Raw genomic sequence first — 19,083 nt, 5'->3', positions numbered from 1 at the left:
GAAATGCCTTCCATATGGAAAATTTCACCTGCAAATTACTGAAGCCTGTCAAATATTTGAATGTTATTCTCCCTTTCCCTTCTTTCTTCTCGCGAGTGCGCTCTTAAGCCTCTTTAGGGCTTGTGCTGCAGGCCCTGAGTCATTTTTTGCAGCCTTGAATTTATTCTAAATTAAACACTTATTTCATATCCTGTGCGTCCTCACAACATATTATAGCAGAAATCTCTTATGAGCATTCAGTGCAAGCCATTTTACAATTTTAAATTTAACCCTCCTTCAACTTTTCCCATTTCCAATTTTGACTCATATTAAAAGCCTATTATCTGATTATCAATGGAGCTTGTGAACCCCTACCCGGACATCAGAAATACTACCTTCTCCATCTGTAAGTACCAGGTCCAGTATTAATCCCCCTCATAAATTCTATTGTTGTTTCCCTGAGGAGAACCCAATTAGGGGCATCTCCTATCTCTTTACACTTAACTGCCCCTGCAGATGAGAAGCTCCAACCTCCAATTAATATCTGACAGATTAAAATCTTCCAGCAAGCCCGCCTTTTCCTTCATTGCTCTCTTATATATCTCACTATATCTCCATCCGGCGCCTCGGTCTGTACAAGAGGTCTCTAGGTAACCCTCCTTTGCCCACACCTCCTGCATTTCTGTAATACAATTTACCACCTTCAAATAACTGGGGGCATGATGAAATCTAGCCAGGATCTTGTGTCCATGACCACAAGCATCAGCTAAAAGTAAGAGTTTACTCATCAGTATACATGCTAAGTCAATAACATCCAATTCCTGCTCTGTAATTTCAGCTCCTAATTTATAATTCTATTTATTTGTGTTGGAGGATAGTCTGCTTCTTGATTTAATGTGAAAAACCCTATAAATCCTACCAGTAGCCCTTTTGTTATGCTTTTTAAGATGCTGTCTTTTAGTGCTCACGTCTGGACTTCCAGCACAGGCGGATTTCGATTTCTACAGTGTGTTGGTTTGATGGACATTTAGACAACAGGCTAAAATTATGAGTTGTGATGCTATATGTAACCCCTTCTTGGTCTGAGGTCCCTAATGCAGGGGTCACACAGTCCCAGGGCCACACTCATTGTCTGGGACCTTTCACTCTTCTCACAGCTTCTCTGCATTTGTTAGCACTTGGGAAGCCAGGGTCGGGGAGGATGCCACGTCTCTGGGACCCTAGACTCTTGAGGGTGGTACAATCTCTTCCTCCTCTCAGCCACTCTCCCATAGTACTCACAGTTGTAGATCTCGGAGAGTTTCAGCAGGTTGGCTTTCAAGTTGAAGAAAACAGGCAGAGACTTGGAGAGGTATTCAAACAAAACACTTTACTGTAACTTAAAAAACAACATCCAGACAAGAATATCAAAAATCATCATAAAAAGAAGAATACCAACTCCAAGTGCTATAGTCTCTCTATCCATATTCAGCCTCTGAATCAGTATCCAAAGTTCCTTTCCAGTAACAGGAAAGAGAAAACCAACTAATTTCTCCAAAATCAGGCAGGGAGATGGTGGTAGAAATATCTCTCCCTCCTTCTCAAGGAAAAATAAAAAAAAAACTCACAACAGTTCTCATTCCTGGGATGCTTCGCACCCCAGTTTTACTTGGAGAAGGGCGATGCAGTGCCCTGAATCCTAACGATTCTGCTTTAGCTGGGCATAGAGCACAGCAACCAAACTCCAATCCCCTCAGAAATGGGTGTTTTACCTTTCTGAGATAAGGAAAAATAGCCAACGCTCTTAAAACAAAAGAATCCTTTCTGTTCTTGTCTTCTTCCTCAAGACAAAACCCTCTAGGTCTGTGAGAGCTCCAGCTGTGGTTCCATGCTTGAAAAATCCCATTGGTATAGGCTGTGGGGCCTACAGGGATCCACAGACTCCACTTCTCTCCAATCAGAAACTAACTCCAACCAAAGAAAAACCTCCAACCAAAACCAACATCCATTCACACCTTGAGCATGCTCAACCCAAGTTATAAAGAAGAGCACTGGGGGCAGATCCAAGATGGCTGCACACTTATGTTCAGGATCAGAGCTCCCTTCCTTGCTTTGCTTATTTTTATTTTTCCCCTTGAAACGCTTTCCTTATTCTGTTTAAGGGGAAAACTGCATTTACCCGAGCGTATCGGGAGAACCAGAACCAAGCGGGCCAATGGATTGACATTTGCTCTGACTGTTAGCCTCTCAATATAACTCTGGATTGCAGTCGTTGGGTGGTGAGCAGGTTGACGTTTCACCGATTCCCGCCCCAGACCTAAAAGTCACCTTACCCCGGAGCAGCACTGGACTCCTCGCCAGGTATGAGCCCTCCTATTTTTTAGGCTACCTCCATGATATCGTTGCAGCAGGTAGACAGCATACAGCGCCCCGCAGATGTGATGGACTTGCAGGAGTCTATGCTGTCGGCTGCGGAGAATTTGACAGTATCTGGTGCTATGGGAGATGGAATGCGTCATTTATCTGAGGCTTCCCTTCTCTCTTCCTTGAGGAGGTTTTGCAATCTTTTCTTCTGGTCAGACCACCTTAGGTAACTTTGGATCTTATTTGGGAGGCTTTGACTAAGCTGGGTCAGTTTGTAGGCCAATATCAAGGTTTGAATTTGGCAGTTCATCAGCTCCAGGAACAGGAATAGCTTCTTCTGGAAATCTATGAATTTATACAAGATAATTCCTAAATAAATCCTTAGGAGGAATCAACTTGACATAAGGAAAGTTTAACACTCTCAAGTTCAAATTTCTTAAGGTATTTTCCATGTTTTCCAATTTTTTTGAGTATATCATATCAGATTGAACCAGTTTATGCTGCATTGTCTCCACCGTTGAAATTCATGTTTCCAAATCACCCAATCTTACACCAAATGAAGCAACTTGGCCTTTTGTAGCTAAAGCCAGATGATTAGTGTCTAGGGATATAGCTGTTAAAGAAGTCGTAGCATTTTCCAATGACACTAGAGCATTCCAAACTGAGTCTAAAGTTATCACGGGAGGCTTCTCAAAGATAGGTTTAAGTATCAGGCGTACCTGGTTGCTTCCATCTCCTTCTCTCACAGAGTCACTACCACCTTCCTCTACTCCAGGCATAATCGAGGCACTGAGAAGGCCCATAGAATCCCTTCCAAATGGATTCACCGAAAGTAGTACCCCATCGGTATCCCTTCTCGGGGTCTCAGAATTTGCCTCTCCTCTTTGTCTCAAAGCGTGGAGAGCTGGACTACCTGCAATAATGTTGGAAACCGCAGCATGAGGTGCACCAACATCGGAGTCGGCAATCGCTCAGCGTCCAACTCCGCTGCGGCTCTCCCTTCTGGCAATGCTTGCAGGGGAAAACACAAAGAAGGACTCAATCCAGGGCTGAAGTTGCTTGGGTATGGGAGAAGAGCTCAAAATCTCCCTTAACCGAGCCTTCCTTTTTGTATAAGGCATTTTTTAGAACAGGAAACAAAATTCACAAGAAATCCAGGAGAAACCTTCTTTAACGTACAGTTCAGGCGCAGCCATCTTGGTCTCCCTGGATATAACTAAATTTGACAGCAGAACTGGAAAACTCTATAGATGCATCTGTTTTGCCTGCAACTCTCCTAGTGACTTTGGCTTTAGATTCTGATTGAGACTACATTTTGAAGCTTTTTTTTTTAAATTAAGAGTCTTTATTTCAAGGTTTAAAGGTCCGTATTTACCCTGATATATCCAAAGCTACCCAGCCAAAAGGAAGAGTTTTTGTTACTTCGTTCTGGTGTTCTGCATATGGGAGCCTTGTTTTGGCTTAATTTCCCCTGTAAATGTGTTGTAAAGTTTCAGGGGGTCAAATATGTTTTTTTTAACCTTCTCAATTATCCGCTTTTTTTATCTGAGAAACAACAACATAGAGATGGCTCTGAAACTCCTATTCCTGATGCTACCTCTTCTCCTATTGGTTCATTGACGCTTTAGTTGAAGAAAGTCAACCAGTGCTTCTGCTTAGCCATCTTTTTGTTATATTAACTACTGTTTATTATTTCCTTTGATCAATTGTCTTCTCCCCCTCTAACTTGGGGTCTGATAAAACATAGGTTGGGGTTTTTTCTGTACTCTTTTTTCCTTGTATTGTAATTGCTCACCTATGCAGTTTCTTAACAAATGGTGAACTTGGATTATTATGTGAAAGCGCTATAAGTAAGCAAGTAAATAAATAAATAAAGTAAGAAAGAAAGAAAAGCGCTGACCAATCACAAAACAGGGGAATGGCCAAAACTTAGGGAGGATCTAAAAATGCAAAATGGCAAGGGTGCAAAGCTATGGTTAAATATATAAACCTAATTTGTCCAAATTGGACATACTGCTCCTGGGGGTGATCTTGGCTCTTCTACTAAGAGCTTGCCCTTTAGCTTGGCCTCCAATAAATAAAAATACCACCAATCTGGATGACCTGCAAATATGTTTGCACCCATATCTGCCTTTAAATATGATGTGCATATCTGGCACCAAATGCTTGTCAGTTGGTATGGTCAAAGCTGACGTTTGAGTAGGGCACCCTGGGCACTGCCAGCATCGCCCATCGCATTGTGGCTGAAGAGAGACCCGGCATGGCCACAGCGGACCCCCATCCTGCCAGGGTCAAAGAGGCACGGGAAAGGTGCCTTTTGCCCAGGGTGTCATTTGCCCTAGAACCTGCTCTGGGTATGGTCCAATTTAATTAACAATAGAAAATCAATATAACCCACAGATGCAGCTGAAAAACAGAACACTTCAAATTATAAATATTCAGCTGGAAAAGAGCTCTTAATAGATATATACTGCAACCGTCATAAATGACCTCAATATATTTGTGGCTTATTGATAAAGCCCATCATACTTAAGGCAAGTATAATCATAGGTTGCAAGTGTATTTGTTTATGCACCAACCGGTGCGATAAGGCTGAGGCACAGTCACTGTACAATTTGGGTAACTAGTGTGTGCACTTGTCACTTATCTTGAATGCCACGTAGAGAGAGCTGGCTTGAACAGGTCAGTAATCAAGACGGCACGCTGGCAGGTCACTTCAACACAGTGCACCGCATAAGCACTCGCTGCTTTTGAGTTAAGTACTGACCGGACATCATGGAATTCATGTAGACGGCTCGTTTTTACCTGGAGATCCCTGAGGAAGGAGTATAAGACTCCGAATATAGTGTCGGAGGAAAAGATAAGTGACAAGTGCACACACTAGTTACCCAAATTGTACAGTGACTGTGCCTCAGCCTTATCGCACCGGTTGGTGCATAAACAAATACACTTGCAACCTATGATTATACTTGCCTTAAGTATCATGGGCTTTATCAATAAGCCACACATATATTGAGGCCATTTATGACGGTTGCAGTATATATCTATTAAGAACCAATTTAATTAACTTCAATTAATTTTAAATTTGTGAGATTATTTCAGTTGGTGACTACCTTACTACCAAAATCATTGCCACTTTAAACTCCTTATTATCCAATTACATATGAAGGTTTTAAAAAGAGAGAATTCAACTGAGGTTATTATGGACTTCCTACCTCGCCTGACTTAAAATTTTATTATACACTTGGATGAAAAATTTTGCACTTTTAGATTTAGCGACAAAAGAAATTTCAATAGAGTAAAGGGACCTTCATAGCACCGAGCAATTACTTAGTCAAGCATGACGCTTCTACCGCTATCTCGGTCAAAAATAATCATGGGTCTCACAAACCCTGTTTTCTTCACTTTTTTTTTGGGGGGGGGGGGGGGGGTGTTTTGTCGCTCATAAAAAATGCAGTACATGGAACTCAGATTAAATTAAATTATATTCAAGCACTGCACGGAACTCAAATATTCGGGTAGGACCCTCTCAGTAATGGGATTAGCGCCTCCAAAACGCACGTCCAAACCAGCACATAGCTAATGGCGCTCATCGCATGTAAACGCCACGTAGATGAGGCTATTGGCTATTACCCTGAAGCAAAAAATCATCGTGCGCACGACATGCACAATTAACATGCAAAACTTAACGCCAGCCCCGGAGCTGGGGTTAAGTCTTCACGTGCTCTAAGCCGCCATAAAAAAAGCCAAAAATGATGCTTTTCTGTGGGTCCTCCTTCTTAGTCCTAACACTAGGTAGGAAGTGGCAGTCAGGTTAGGAAAATGGTCTGCTCAATTTACGAGCGTCCGTTTTCCTCACCTGTGGCTGGGCGCGGGATAGGAAAATGGACACTCATTAACTGAGTGACCGTTTTCTTAACCGATGCAAAGCCTCATCTCCTGGCTGCCCAACGCCACAGACGCACAATTTATCCCCAGCGCGTCCTTTTTAGCGCAGCAGCTCATTTGCCTGTTGCATCAGGCGCCCAGGAGAGGGGGGAAGATGTGCAAGCGTTGAAAAAACGTGCGCCCAGTTTGGATGCTCATTTTTCCGTGCTTGATATTACATCGGCCCCTAAGCATGTGGCTTCTTGTGGCTTGATATCAAGTATCCCTTGATATCAAGAGGCTTTAAATCAGTTCAATTGATTTATTTGTAAGTATTTATTACTCACCAATCCACCCATCTGGGCAAGCTACAAAATAACATCCATAATAAATGATAACAGAGAATAATTCTGTCACCATCACAAAAATGGGGGTGGGGCTTGGGAAGGAACCCTCCAACCCAGGCAAAGAAAGGGAACTTCTGCTTGCATAATCTTAACAAGTGATAACACAATACAATATAGAGGGATATCAATGGAAATAATATAACTGCACTGGCACAGTATATTCATTCACCTCAATAGTCTCCCAATTCAAGTCTGTAAGATCTGATGGTTTAGTTCTTCTTCACAGACAGCACACAGTATCGGCTTGAGGAAGAAGCCTTCACTAAAGCGAGGCGAAGCTGCTGCAGAGCGGGAGCCGGTTCGGGGAATCCTTCCAGCATTCCACACATTCCCGGGGCCTGCAGAGACATCTTTATCAGGCGCAGCCCTTCAGATGGCTGGGAATCCGCTGCCGCACTTCCTGTGCTGGATGAAGCACCCTGCTTACTGTCAGCAGCCTTCCGCTCAGGACAGACGGCTCTCTAATCCCCACACCTAAGAAACGAAGCCCCACGTGCTCTGGACAGTTTCAAAGGAACGCGGTTCCCTTCCTTTTCCAGGCCAACACCTTGCGCTCAGCTCACAAGGCCTACTGGCCCCCTGAATTTCCTTTCCAACTTCTGCTCTCCTGCACTGCCAGAAGGGAACGTTGATCCTCCCAGACTCCACAAGGGACACTCATCCTAGTCCAACAGAAGCCTTTCTGCTTTCTAACCGTGAATCCCTCAAAGTTTGCCCACTTCAAAGCTGCCTCAACCCAACTGATTCTTAAGATCTAGCACAGCGCTGATGTTTAACTTATTTAACTATATATAATGCAATTTATGCCCAATGCCCCCACTTCCTATTGATGTACCCACTTATATACTTGCTAGATCTCTGCCTCATATTCACTATGATATCTATGTGCATCCATTACTTCTGCAGAGGCCCCCAAGGTCTGCAATAGATGTCCCTAGTGCAGACGTTGGGTGGGGAATGAGGAGGGGAGCATACAATTCCAGATCAGCACCTCCTCCAAGGACTGCTGAGGGTGGCGTTTTCCCACCTGCTTAACTGCTGGAAGGAGCGTAGTAGTAGTAGTAGTAGTCGTAGTAGTAGTAGTAGTAGTAGTAGTAGTAGTAGTACTAGTGTGGCATTTTGATTTAGTTTTGAAGGCGGAGAGCCCAGCCCTTGGTGGGACTCCCAACTTCCAGCCCCTCAGCCAGACACCTTGGAGCAGGGGAGAGATTCATCCTCAAGCTTTGTCTCAGATGTTGTGAGCAGTTCTCAGAAATTTATTTTTGAAGTGTTTTGTGCATTCCTGTGCCTGCTTTTGGGAGAAGTTTCCCCCCCTGCCGGGAGGAGATCTGAAAAGAGAAGATCTCTGGCACCCATCCTACAGCATGTGGAAGGAAGAGCAGGTTTCTTGCTTACAGGAGATTTCGTTTATGGGTTTGGAGAAGGTTTTGTTCCTTCGTGTTGGGAGGACGTTCCTGCCCAGGAGGAGGAGTTAGGAGACTTTATATCTGAAAAGCCCGGTTAACACTGGAGGCGAAGAGAATATCCCAGTGCCCACTGGGAATCTTGCTTTCACCCCTGGGAGGAAAGGGGCGAGGACACTCACTCAGAGAAGCAGGCCTGAGACCCCTTGTGTTGGATATTGACTGAAGAGTGCCAGACGATTGACTTTGGAGATTTGTTATTACAGTAAAGTTCGATTTGGAACACCTCGCTCGACTGCCCAGTACATTTCTGGGCACCAGCACAGAGACGGCATAGGGAAGGCAACAGCTGAGTGCGAGAGCAAGCGAGAGACTTTTCCCCTCTGCTACGCCTTGGGCTCTGGGAATTTCCTCCTCCCCAGTCCCGCCAACCGAAGAATTCACGCCTCGGGGGGAAAAGGGCTGCTGATACCGAGAACTGGGAGCTCAGCCGTGAGACCGAGCGTGAACCCCTGCACCCAATCTGGCTGTAACAGCCGAAGCAGGGGGCTCCAATACTTATGTACTCAGGGTTTTGCTCCTCTGTGTAAGCCACCTTGGGCTCTACCTTTACAAAAAGGCAGTGTATCCAAGGCGTCTATAAATAAAATGCCCAGTTTACAGCGCTGACGCTTGCAGTATTAATGCGGAATTCCATTACCGTCTCAAGGGTGTTAAATGGCCTGTGAAATGAATTGATGGTCTCAGCCATAGCCGGGGTGGATTTAGCCATAAAGAGATTGAGTGAGTGCCTATGAGAAACCACCCTGCTTGTCAGAGTCCCTTGTTTCACATCATTAGCTGCGTCACCATCTCATCGGAAGATGGGACCAGGAGGCCGGTACAGCTGTTCTCTCTTGTCACATCACATGACATTTTTTTTTTTTTTTGTCAGGGTGGGGAGGGAGTTGGAGGGGGAAAAAAGGACAATCAGGCAGCTGTCCGCATCATTAAAACCAAAAACACCCCCATCCAAAAAAAATGTCATTTCAGACCAATTCAGTGGAAATGCTGTCTGTGCACTGTCCTGTGGGGAGAGCTGGGTTTGTATTTCGGGCTCGGGTCGTCTGCTCCCCCTGGTCAGCCAGGGTTGGGGATGCTGCAGGGGGGCAGTGCCGACAGCCCTGGGGGGGGGAAACGAGTCCATCATTACATAATGGAGACGCCCAGTGACCGGATTATTCAGGGCCCATGATGATCGCAGGTTTCCAGAAGGAGTCCTGGTGCCTGGCACTCAGGCAAGGACCACAGACGGGAGGCGATGCAAAAAACAGAGGGAAAAGCTCCTGGGCAACTGCGAATAAAAAAAAAAGTTCATGGCACCAACTACAAAATAAAGATGCGCCCCAAGCTGCACCCCCTCTTGGCATGTCCCAGCTGAGAAGCTAATGACTGAGCAGGGACGGAGTCTGATTTACGGCGCTCACCTACAGAAAAAAAATAGTCCTTCCACTGCAGGGCTGAGGCGGAAAGCTTGCGTGGTCGCTGCCCGCGCTGGGCTTATTTTTTCATTTATCTGCGTCACAATTTTTATAGTTTCCAGTTCTGGGAATTTAGCACGTTTGAAGAATAAAGCTCTCAAAATAAAAATATGGGAAATATTGAAGTTACTGGTTTCTCAGTCTAATTGTCAGACTTCAACATCAGCACTTTTAATGCCTTTTATGAATCTCTTATATTTCCTGGTAAAATGTAATTTTTTTGCTCATTCTATTCTAATCCAAGGAAGAAGGCAGTAGCTGACAAAAGCTAGTCAATAAATGTATTGTTAGTCCAATAAGAATGTATCACCTTAAATATTCTCTCTTTTGCTTTATTTCTGTAAAAAAAAAAAAAAAAAACTAGAACCTTTGACATCAACCCTATATTTTTTTTAAATTGTATTAAGTAAACAGAACAAACAAGAACAGTATGCTTCTGGTTGTTATTTCAGCTTTGGGGCAAGATTCGTGTTTGACTTTTTCTCAACATGCCTTTCCAGCCGGGTCACCTGTCTGCAAGCTGGCGTGCTGCTGGGCTATTCCTTAGAAACCTGGGTAGGACCACAGCGTATCACAGGCTCCAGTCCCTGGGCCTCACTGCTACAGTGCACACCGGACTCCGAACTCTTTACGCCCAACTGCTACCAAACACTCATCAAGTTATTTATCCGCCATCACGCCGACGTGCTCGCAATAAAAATCCCGTAGCATGGAGTGTTGCTACCTAATTGGTGCTTGGAAAAAAAAAAGGTCTCTTACTTCTGAATGAAAACCCAAATCTGGAGCAAAACCAGAGCCCGGCAATGCTTTTAACTCTTTTAAGAAATGACAATTCAAGAGCTTTCGTAGAACGACTGCTTGAACCAGCCTGTGTTCCCACAGAAGACTACATCTAACGATCAGATTTAGATATGATCTTAAAGAATCCTAAAAGGCAGCTGCCAAAGAAATAAAATACCACACATTCCTTTTTATTCAGATAAGTTCTTTCATATGTGGCTAAAAGAATATAGCTAATAAGAGCACTCATAAAATTACAAAGTATTTCCTCTCAAGGCTTCTTAGCATCTCCCCGAGTTAAGTAAGAGGAACCTGGCACTTATTCCGTTGTAGCGATCTGTGACTGACCTCTGTGTGCTATAAGAAGATATGAACCCCAGGGGAATAAGACTTCAGAATACCAACACACACAAAGGGTGCCCCACATATGCCATTAAGTAAACACACATTTTTAAGTATCTGTTTCCCACCATGCAATGTTGTAAAAATACACCAGCAAGAATGTCCCTTTCCCATGGGATCTGTCGAAGCTAGAGAAGTTTCAATGCAACGTGTACTGCTCCTTTAATGGAAAATCTGCTTTTCCAGTTTGGCAATTTCCTAGCTCTTTTAGGTAGCCTATGACAGGTAGCTGCATGAAATACCAACACAGTATTTGTGAAGGCAATAGGTGGCTTGATCATAAGTGGATACTCTTCCATTGCTAAACAGATTCAGTCCCAATATTTCCTTACTTAATGCTTCAATAATTGTTGTTATAATATTATACCCTTGTCTTTAAGTTCTCACTAATTACGCTGTACAATCCACAATAAAGGACATGGTACACTCTCTGTGCCTATACCCGAAACGTAAATATCCAGCCAGTCAACATATCCTTACAATAAGCCAGGCACTATTTGTAGGATCCGAATGTTAATGACTCCATTTGTTGGTATTAGGTTATAAAATAAATAGCAGCTGTGGAAAGAGCTGAGAAATGGGTTGAAAAACTTCATTCCAGAAATGTTGTCTGATCAGTTAATGCTGCTCTGCTTATTTTTTTAGATCATTGTGATGGGGTCTATGTCCCAAACCAGAAACATCAGTTAAAAACCCAGGAACCAAAGATTCAGGAGAAGGGGGGAATGAAAATACGGCAACACCAGGCTAGAGATGTCCCTTGGTTCCTTCCCCCTGAGGTTGTAGATCCAGAGGAGCCACAGGTGTGGGAAATTAAGGGTGGAGCTGGTGAGGCCAATCCATGGTTCCAGGGGGAGGGCCAAAGTGAGGAGGGGCCGTTCCGAGCCAACCAGCTGCGAGTGGAGGAGGAGTCTCTGGAGGATAAAAATGATGCCCTGGGAGAGCAGTCGCAGTCTCCTGCCGGGGACTGAGGAGGAAGGAATGGGCTGCTCTGGGAAACTTGGACACTGGATATCCCTGATGGTGTGAAGGACTGCAACCACTATTACAAGGAAGGTGAGCGTGGGGACTTCTGTTGGTTTGGACTTATGATAAAGACACTTTACCTAGAGAACTGCCAAGTGGGTGGTTGTATCCTGGGATGAGAAAAACCATCCCAAGAGGTACGGTGGGTGGTGGTAGTTAGGCCCAGCAGGGCCAGACTTTTGAACATTGGATGTGTTGTTAAAGACGGACTTTTGAAGCCAGACTTCAGAAACTGAGTTGCTAGCTCAGTGGGGAAGGCATCAGCCTCCCATCCAGGTGGAGGAGGTTCAAAACCTGCCTGAGGACTTGTACAGAAAAATAACTTTAAACTATTATTTGAGTTCCTAAGTGACCAGTGCAGCTCATACAGGGTTGGACCCTGAAATGGATACAATTAACAAGGTGTGGACAGGCGCAAGTGTCACAATTAATGAGACTCAATTGATTAACAGCATGTCCTGCCCCTGGATTAAACCAATCAAAGCTGAGATGTTAGTGCTCCATTTTACTCAGGAACATTGCTGGCAAGAAACACAGCAAAAACAGGTTCTCTTACAAAATACATTGGAAGAGAACTGCAATGGAACTCTTCCCATCTGAATTCTGTGGGCTAAGGGCATCTCATAATTAAGGACTTTCTTGTTGATGACAATATCTATCATATATAGTTATCACACACTGTCTTATTCAGAGTAATTTGACTGGTTGGAAAATGGGACATTTGTCTCAAGTGTGCCCTATTTCAAACTGCGAACTGCTTAAAATGCTCACCCTCAATTCCTGGTTGTAGGAAAAACGTGAATCATTCCTGGGCTTATTGGCCTCCTCTTCCAACCCCTTGTCAGGGCAATGCTGCCGATCCTGGTTAACCCCCAGGACAGGAATGGCTGGACATCGGGATCTTCTGCCTGAACTGGCCACCTCCCCCCTCAGGTTGAGCCCTTAGGTTCTGGTGGCTGGCAGGACTTAACAGACGGTGCACACTGCAGTACGGGGCGGAGGGGACCCACTACGACCTGACAGGGCGGATACCGAGGCAAGAAACAGGAAAGTGCCCACAAACATGGAACGGAGCGCCCCACAAACAGGACAAAACCAGAGACCAGAGACAAGGCAAATGGAAACCAGGACAAGACTTAGGCAGAAAGCAGAAAACACAATATTGGGGCCAACAGCAGGGAACAGAACAAGAGCAAACAAGCTAATCAAATACGGACCGCACCAGAAGGCTACAACGATGGGGCCAAACACGGAACAAGAAGGAGGAAACCGAAAAGAAGGCCACTATACCGGGGCAAAATATTGAGCAAGGCTAGGACTGAGAACCCAAAACAATGGTGGCCTACAGCTTTACATTGGACAAATCAAAAGAGCAATACAGTTCGATTAAGTGAACACAAGAAGTCGCATTAAGACCTGCAAGGAACAGGCACCTATGGTTAAATATGGTTTATTGCAACATTATGCATTTACTGACCTATGCTGGTCTATTACTGAGTTTAGTACAAGTACCATTAAGAGGGGGCTACATTGCTCAATTACAGAGAGCAGTTTTGGATCTTTGCATGCAACCCCGTTTCCTTTTGGAATGAATGAGTCCGTTGATTGGTTAAGCGTTGTTTGATTGTATTTTATTTTTTTGTCCTTTGTACTCTGCTTTTCAGTATTGTATTTCTTTCTAAAGCTGTTCTTGTAAGGCTTCTTTTTGATTGGCCAATAGAATTGTTGCAATTGGTGCTTGTGAATGCTTATTACTATTTAAAGTGGCTGCCTTTTCTGTGCACACATTGGGTCAGGTCTGCATGCCAGTCAGATTGAAAATTTATTTTCCCTGAAGCAGCTTTTAGGAACAAAACACAGGGCCTTTAATCGGGATCTGCTCTCTGGAGAGTGCGATAAGTATCTTGATTTTCTCGAACATTGTTTGAAAGTGTAATTTTATATGCACCAGAAATATATAGATAAAAAAAAAAGTGTACTCTGTGTCCGAGCCCTATGATTATAACCAGAGCCTAATTCTGTCGGAATTCATTGGGCATTGAGCTTGACTACATGAAGGTCTCACCTCATTTAATAGTAAGTGCTTGATGTGGGAGCTTTTTGATTTCTGCAGTTCTTGTGTTCTTACACATCTACCCAAAGAAAATGGCCTTTAGCAGGCCGATTGCTACATAGATGCCATCGTTACTTTTTTTTTCAAGTCAATTCAGATGCCCAGAAGCTTAACACCATAGGACGCGCACACCTTTACGCTTGGAAAGAGGTTCAGCGCACAGAAACAACAATGAAAGAGCCACAGACCTGCTTTTTCAGCACCTCCGTAATAAATATGCGTGAGATAGATCTGCATGCGATGGAGGCAGTGCATGCATATTCATTGTGGATATCCTGAAAACCTGACCTGTGTCTCCTGAGGACCGGAGTTGGCCTCCGCTGCCCTCTATCTGTTTTCCCCTCCCCCCAATGCTCTCTAGGTTTCTCCCAAACACGTCAGAGGTTGAGCCTCCACCAGCCTCATCCTTGCCCCTTCCTTCAGTCTCCTACTCCTTGTAAGCTCGGTGTTAGCTGGAAGCACCGTCACGTAAAAGCCCTTCTTGGAGCTTGCTGGCCTTGGGTGTCCGGGCCACATCCAGCAGAAGGCGGCACTGGGGGCAGCTTTCCTTCCAGCTGACAGCCAGCAGAACTGACAGTATCAATTGAACTCATCATCGCCATCAGAGGATGTGGCGGGGGAGGAGAAAACCAAGAAATAATAGTACAGAAATATGACCTTATTCTTACTTTTAACTACGAGGTGGCAAAGAACTGAAAACAATGAACACTTTCATTATGAATACTTTCCACCGATGATTCCCAATCCTCTTCTGTAGAAACGCTTAGCTGGTCTGGTTTTCTGGACACCTGCGATAAATATGCATGACAGAGTTGCATACTTTGAAGACCCAGTGTATGCAAATCCATTTCATGCATATTCACTGTGGTTGTCTTGAAAATCATACTGGGAAGGAATGCCTCCAGGACTTGGTTGCGAAACACTGCTCTTTATACATTCCCTCACTAACAGGCCGATTCAGTAAAGTCCACGGGAGAGCGGACGAACGCCCGCTCTCCCGGCGCACGCACTGGCCACTCGCCGGTGCGCGCGATTCAGTATTCAAATTAGGTGGTGCAGTAGAAACGGGGAAAGTGAGGCGCTAGGGACACTAGCGCGTCCCTAGCACCTCCCTTTGGCCCGGAGCGGTGGCTGTCAGCGGGTTTGACAGCCGACGCTCAATTTTGCCGGCATTGGTTCTCGAGCCCGCTGACAGCCTTGGGCTCGGAAACCGGACGCCGGCAAAATTGAGCGTCCGGTTTTCGGCCCGACAGCCGCCGGCCCAATTAAAATTTTTTTTTACTTTTTACACCCTTCGGGACCTCCGACTTAATATCGCTATGATATTAAGTCGGAGGGTGAACAGAAAAGCAGTTTTTACTGCTTTTCTGTGCACTTTCCCGGTGCCAGCAGAAACTAGCACCCGCCGCCTACCTTTGGGTTGGCGCTAATTTCTTAGAGTAAAATGTGTGGCTTGGCTGCACATTTTACTTACTGTACCCCGCGCGCATACCTAATAGCACCCTCAACATGCATTTGCACGTTGAGGGCGCTATTAGGTGCCTCGGGCTGGACGTGCGTTTTCCTCCCCTTACTGAATAAGGGGTAAGGGAAAACGCGCGTCCAAGAGCAGGCCAACAGTGCGCTCCGTTGGAGCACACTGTATTGTATCGGCCTGTTTAATAGTAGTAATGTGTAAAGATCAAAATTAAGATGTGCCGTAAAGTTAAAAACCAGAATGTTACTTAAACCTGCCAATCATTTTTCATTCACATGCAGTAAATAACTTCTAGTGCTTCCACAGTTTCAAGACAAGGCTTAACCTTTCTAGCAGGAATTGTTCTCATCCCAAATCCTCTTTAATCAGAGATTCTGTTGTCATTTTTTGACAACTTTCCACTACCAGCACCTGAAACTAGCACAGCATTTCAAGGTCGCTAATGCTACTGGTTTTAGTTGTCATTTCTCTATACTGCAAAGTTGCTTTTGCCAAAGATGGCCAGTTCCTTATGGCCAGTGGTTCCTGAATCTGTCCTCATCACCAGAAAGTCAGCTGGGTTTCCAGGAGATCCGTGTACATGAGATAAAGTTGCACCACCATTATATGCAGTTTTCTTATGCTATGACAGGTGTCTTTCCTCGGAGGCTTGCAGAGGTTTCAAATTCCAGTCCTTGAGAGGCACAGATGGACAAGTGTTTAGCATAACCAAAATATGAAAACAGACCATAAACTAAAGCCACTGCATTCTAGTCAATCTCATGAATAACCATTGCCGACATCCTATAAACCAGACGGATTCACAGTCTTCACTGCTCACTATCTCCTTTCAAATACAGCTTTGTTCTGGAAAACCTGCTCTGTGGGATTCTGCTCTGATAGTAAGAAGAAGCCAAAAATCACAAGGCTAGAAGGGAAAACGTTATGAGCAGCTCCGAATAGATCCACATGACTTTCCAATCTTGGTCTGCAGGATCGTCAACTCTGTTTGGTTTTATGATACCCACAATGAATATTATGAGCTATATTTGCATAGACTGAGTCCAAGACCTGGGTTACTTCACATACTGACGTGACCCTCCAGACCTGATTTGGTTTGGTGCCGAGTTTGGGAAAACTTGGATTAGAAGGCACACGCGTCGTCAACTGGCAGCCTGCATCATCACTTCTACCAAAATGTATACTATAAATCCCCTAACACCGCACGAATGCTATGGATACTAATTTGTCTGAGGAGAGGGAGTGCAGAGAGGAATTTCACTTTTATAAAATAAATGATAAAACTTTACTTCCAAAACACTTAAGACCCTTATTCTGTTGAACTTCTAAGCCTCCTAAGCAGCTGCGGAAGTCTTCTTCACGCAGCAAAGACCTATGGGCCAGCTCTGGGGTCATTCAGCTCTGGGCCACAGATTTAACCCTTGTGCATCATTTTTTTGTTGGCTTCACAAAATAGAGGCTTAGTTGTCTCAGACACTCTGTTTGGGATTGGCTAATTTGATTGTTTTCAGTAATCACCACCAAGATTTAACTAATAATCAATTTTTAAATCTTAGGTATTTAAACGTCTTCTTTCTCCATTCCCTCAGCCCTCCCCCCCAAAAAAGTGCCATATAATATTGTTGCTTAAGTCCATACACGATCTTTCAAATTGAGCATCCATTCGGCCAGGATCGCTTCCAAATCACAGCAGTGCTGACTCAGCACCCTCCAGGCAGATTTGCCAGCTAAATCCCTCTGACCGACAGCGCAGGAAGCGGAAGAGAAAACATCTCCCTTAATAACGGTTCACCCCTGTTATACTGAACATTGAATACACCCCCCTCATCGGTCGTGCCGGTGAGTTTTGGTTTCACTCTGTTTAGCAGACCTCGCCCTTTTAAGAAGAAGGTGGTGGAGGTAGGGAGGGGCTTATTAGTGAACCAGGGATGCTGGTCAAGCTAGGAGGGCTCACGTGTTCGTGCTCGCCAGGCAGGCAGGGGGTCCCACTTGAGGCCATTAGCGTGCGAGGTACCAAGCAAGCCTGCCCTGCGGAGGGACTGCAGCGCCTGCCTGCCTGCAGGGCGCGCTCCCCCTCCCCCCAGGATGTCACCTTGCGTTGCAGATCAGATCGGCAGGACGGAAGCGTGGCCCTTCCCTAGGGAATGCTAAAGGCAAGGCTCGGACCGCGCAGCGTTTAATACCCCACCCCCACGCACCCTCGCTATATAACCTTGGCTGTGCATGCGATGGATGCGACTGCCCTGCAAGGATCACGCCAAAAAAAAAAAAAAGCAAACTTGCAAAAAGCCTGGATATGAACTGGCAGCCGGACAAGGCGCTGGCGAGGACCGAGGAAAGAGAAGGCGCCCTCTGTAAAAGGCTGGAGTCCCTGCATGCACACACACCCCCCCCCCCCGTGCAAGCAGCAAGGCGACGCAGGTTTTATTACTGCGGACAAGTGCCCTGCCCAGCTCTCTCCGAGGAGCCTCTGCAGGGAAGAATCACAAATGAACAGGGTCTTAACATGGGGGGGGGTTGGGTTGCATTTCCCTTACTATGATGAAGGTGCGCGTCTATAAAAGATCCTAAAGTTTCCCCAAGAAAAGAAACTTGCTCTTTGGGAACCAGGCACACAGCAAAGCTCCAAAGCGATGCATTCTGCGGGGAGACGGCCACGTTTTTCTCTCCACAACTCCCTCTGGCCCATTCCCCCAATTCCCTGGGAGCGCGCGCCTTTCAGTGCATCTCAGGATTCCCGTTTTATCCCCAGCAAGTTCTTTTTCAAGGGGCGGCAGAATGCCCGGCTTGCAGCCCCGGGCTCCCTGCTGGGGTGGGTTTTTTGGTTTTTGGTTTTTTTACCTTAGCATCACCTGCTCCTTGCTCCTCCTGGCTCTGCGGCTCCGGCTCTGCATTCACCTCCTCGTCTCTGCCTTGGCTTTCAGCCTGTTCTGCAGAACTCCCTACTCCCATGCCTTTCTGCAAGCTGGAAGGACTTTTTCTCCCCTTTATTATTATTATTATTTTCTTTTTAAAGCCCGCACACAAGAAGCAGCGATCAGATCCCGCAGCAAAGCGAACCCAGGAGACGCTGGGGAAAAAAAAAACCCCCCAAAGCACGCCACCAGCTTTCTGCAAACTCCGTCTAGCCTTGCAAACCATAGATCACCTCCCCTTCGCTTTTTTTTTTTTTTTTTTTTTTCTGTCTTGCCCCATCACATGTGCAATGCACTGCCTCGGCCACGCCTTGCAGCATCCAACCGGTCGGATAAGAGGAGGGGCAGGAGCTGGGAACGAGAGGACTTTCTCATTTTCAAGGCTATGTATGCAGATCCACATTTCCTTGAGATTATATCCCAGATCCTGTAGTGCAGGGAGAGCAAAAAAAAAAAAAAAACATTTTAAATGTCCTAACAGTAAGAGCAAACGTTGATTATAAACGTGAACTATAATGGATTCCTTTAACCTTGGAATCAGTTATTCGTGCGAGTACAAAGTGGTAGGTGTGTGTGCCCGCCTGACCTTGAGTTTGTAAACGAGGAGCCTTGCAGCCAGCTCTCTGCTTTTTTTTCTCATGAGCTTTTCACTCTGACTAGGCGTTTCTTTTCTTCTAGAGCAGGTACTCCTGGGGGAATTGTGTGCCCAAAAATTTCAAATTCTACAAAATTCTGCATTCTTTATATTTGGTCAAAATAACCCAATATATATATATATATATATATATATATATATATATATATATATATATATATATATATATATATATATATATATCAGTCTTTGAGTA

General features: G+C 45.1%; 1 protein-coding gene across 2 annotated transcripts in view; it reads right to left on the bottom strand.

Annotated features, from left to right (window-relative positions):
• Positions 1-18,397, bottom strand: part of AKAP12 (A-kinase anchoring protein 12) — a 263,937-nt gene extending 245,540 nt beyond the window's left edge. Inside the window, exon 1 of one of the 2 annotated variants that reach the window (XM_029596550.1) lies at positions 18,159-18,397. In XM_029596550.1, the coding sequence (XP_029452410.1) occupies positions 18,159-18,269 (111 nt within the window). In that variant the 5' untranslated portion in view covers positions 18,270-18,397. The remainder of the gene's footprint in view (positions 1-18,158) is intronic. The other variant, XM_029596549.1, reaches the window with a different exon arrangement.
• Positions 18,398-19,083: the final 686 nt, after the last annotated feature.

The sequence above is a fragment of the Rhinatrema bivittatum genome, chromosome 3 (assembly GCF_901001135.1).
Source record: "Rhinatrema bivittatum chromosome 3, aRhiBiv1.1, whole genome shotgun sequence".
NCBI classification, from domain to species: Eukaryota; Metazoa; Chordata; class Amphibia; order Gymnophiona; family Rhinatrematidae; genus Rhinatrema; species Rhinatrema bivittatum.
Note: the sequence above shows the minus strand (reverse complement) of the source record. Positions and strands in the feature narration are given on the sequence as shown.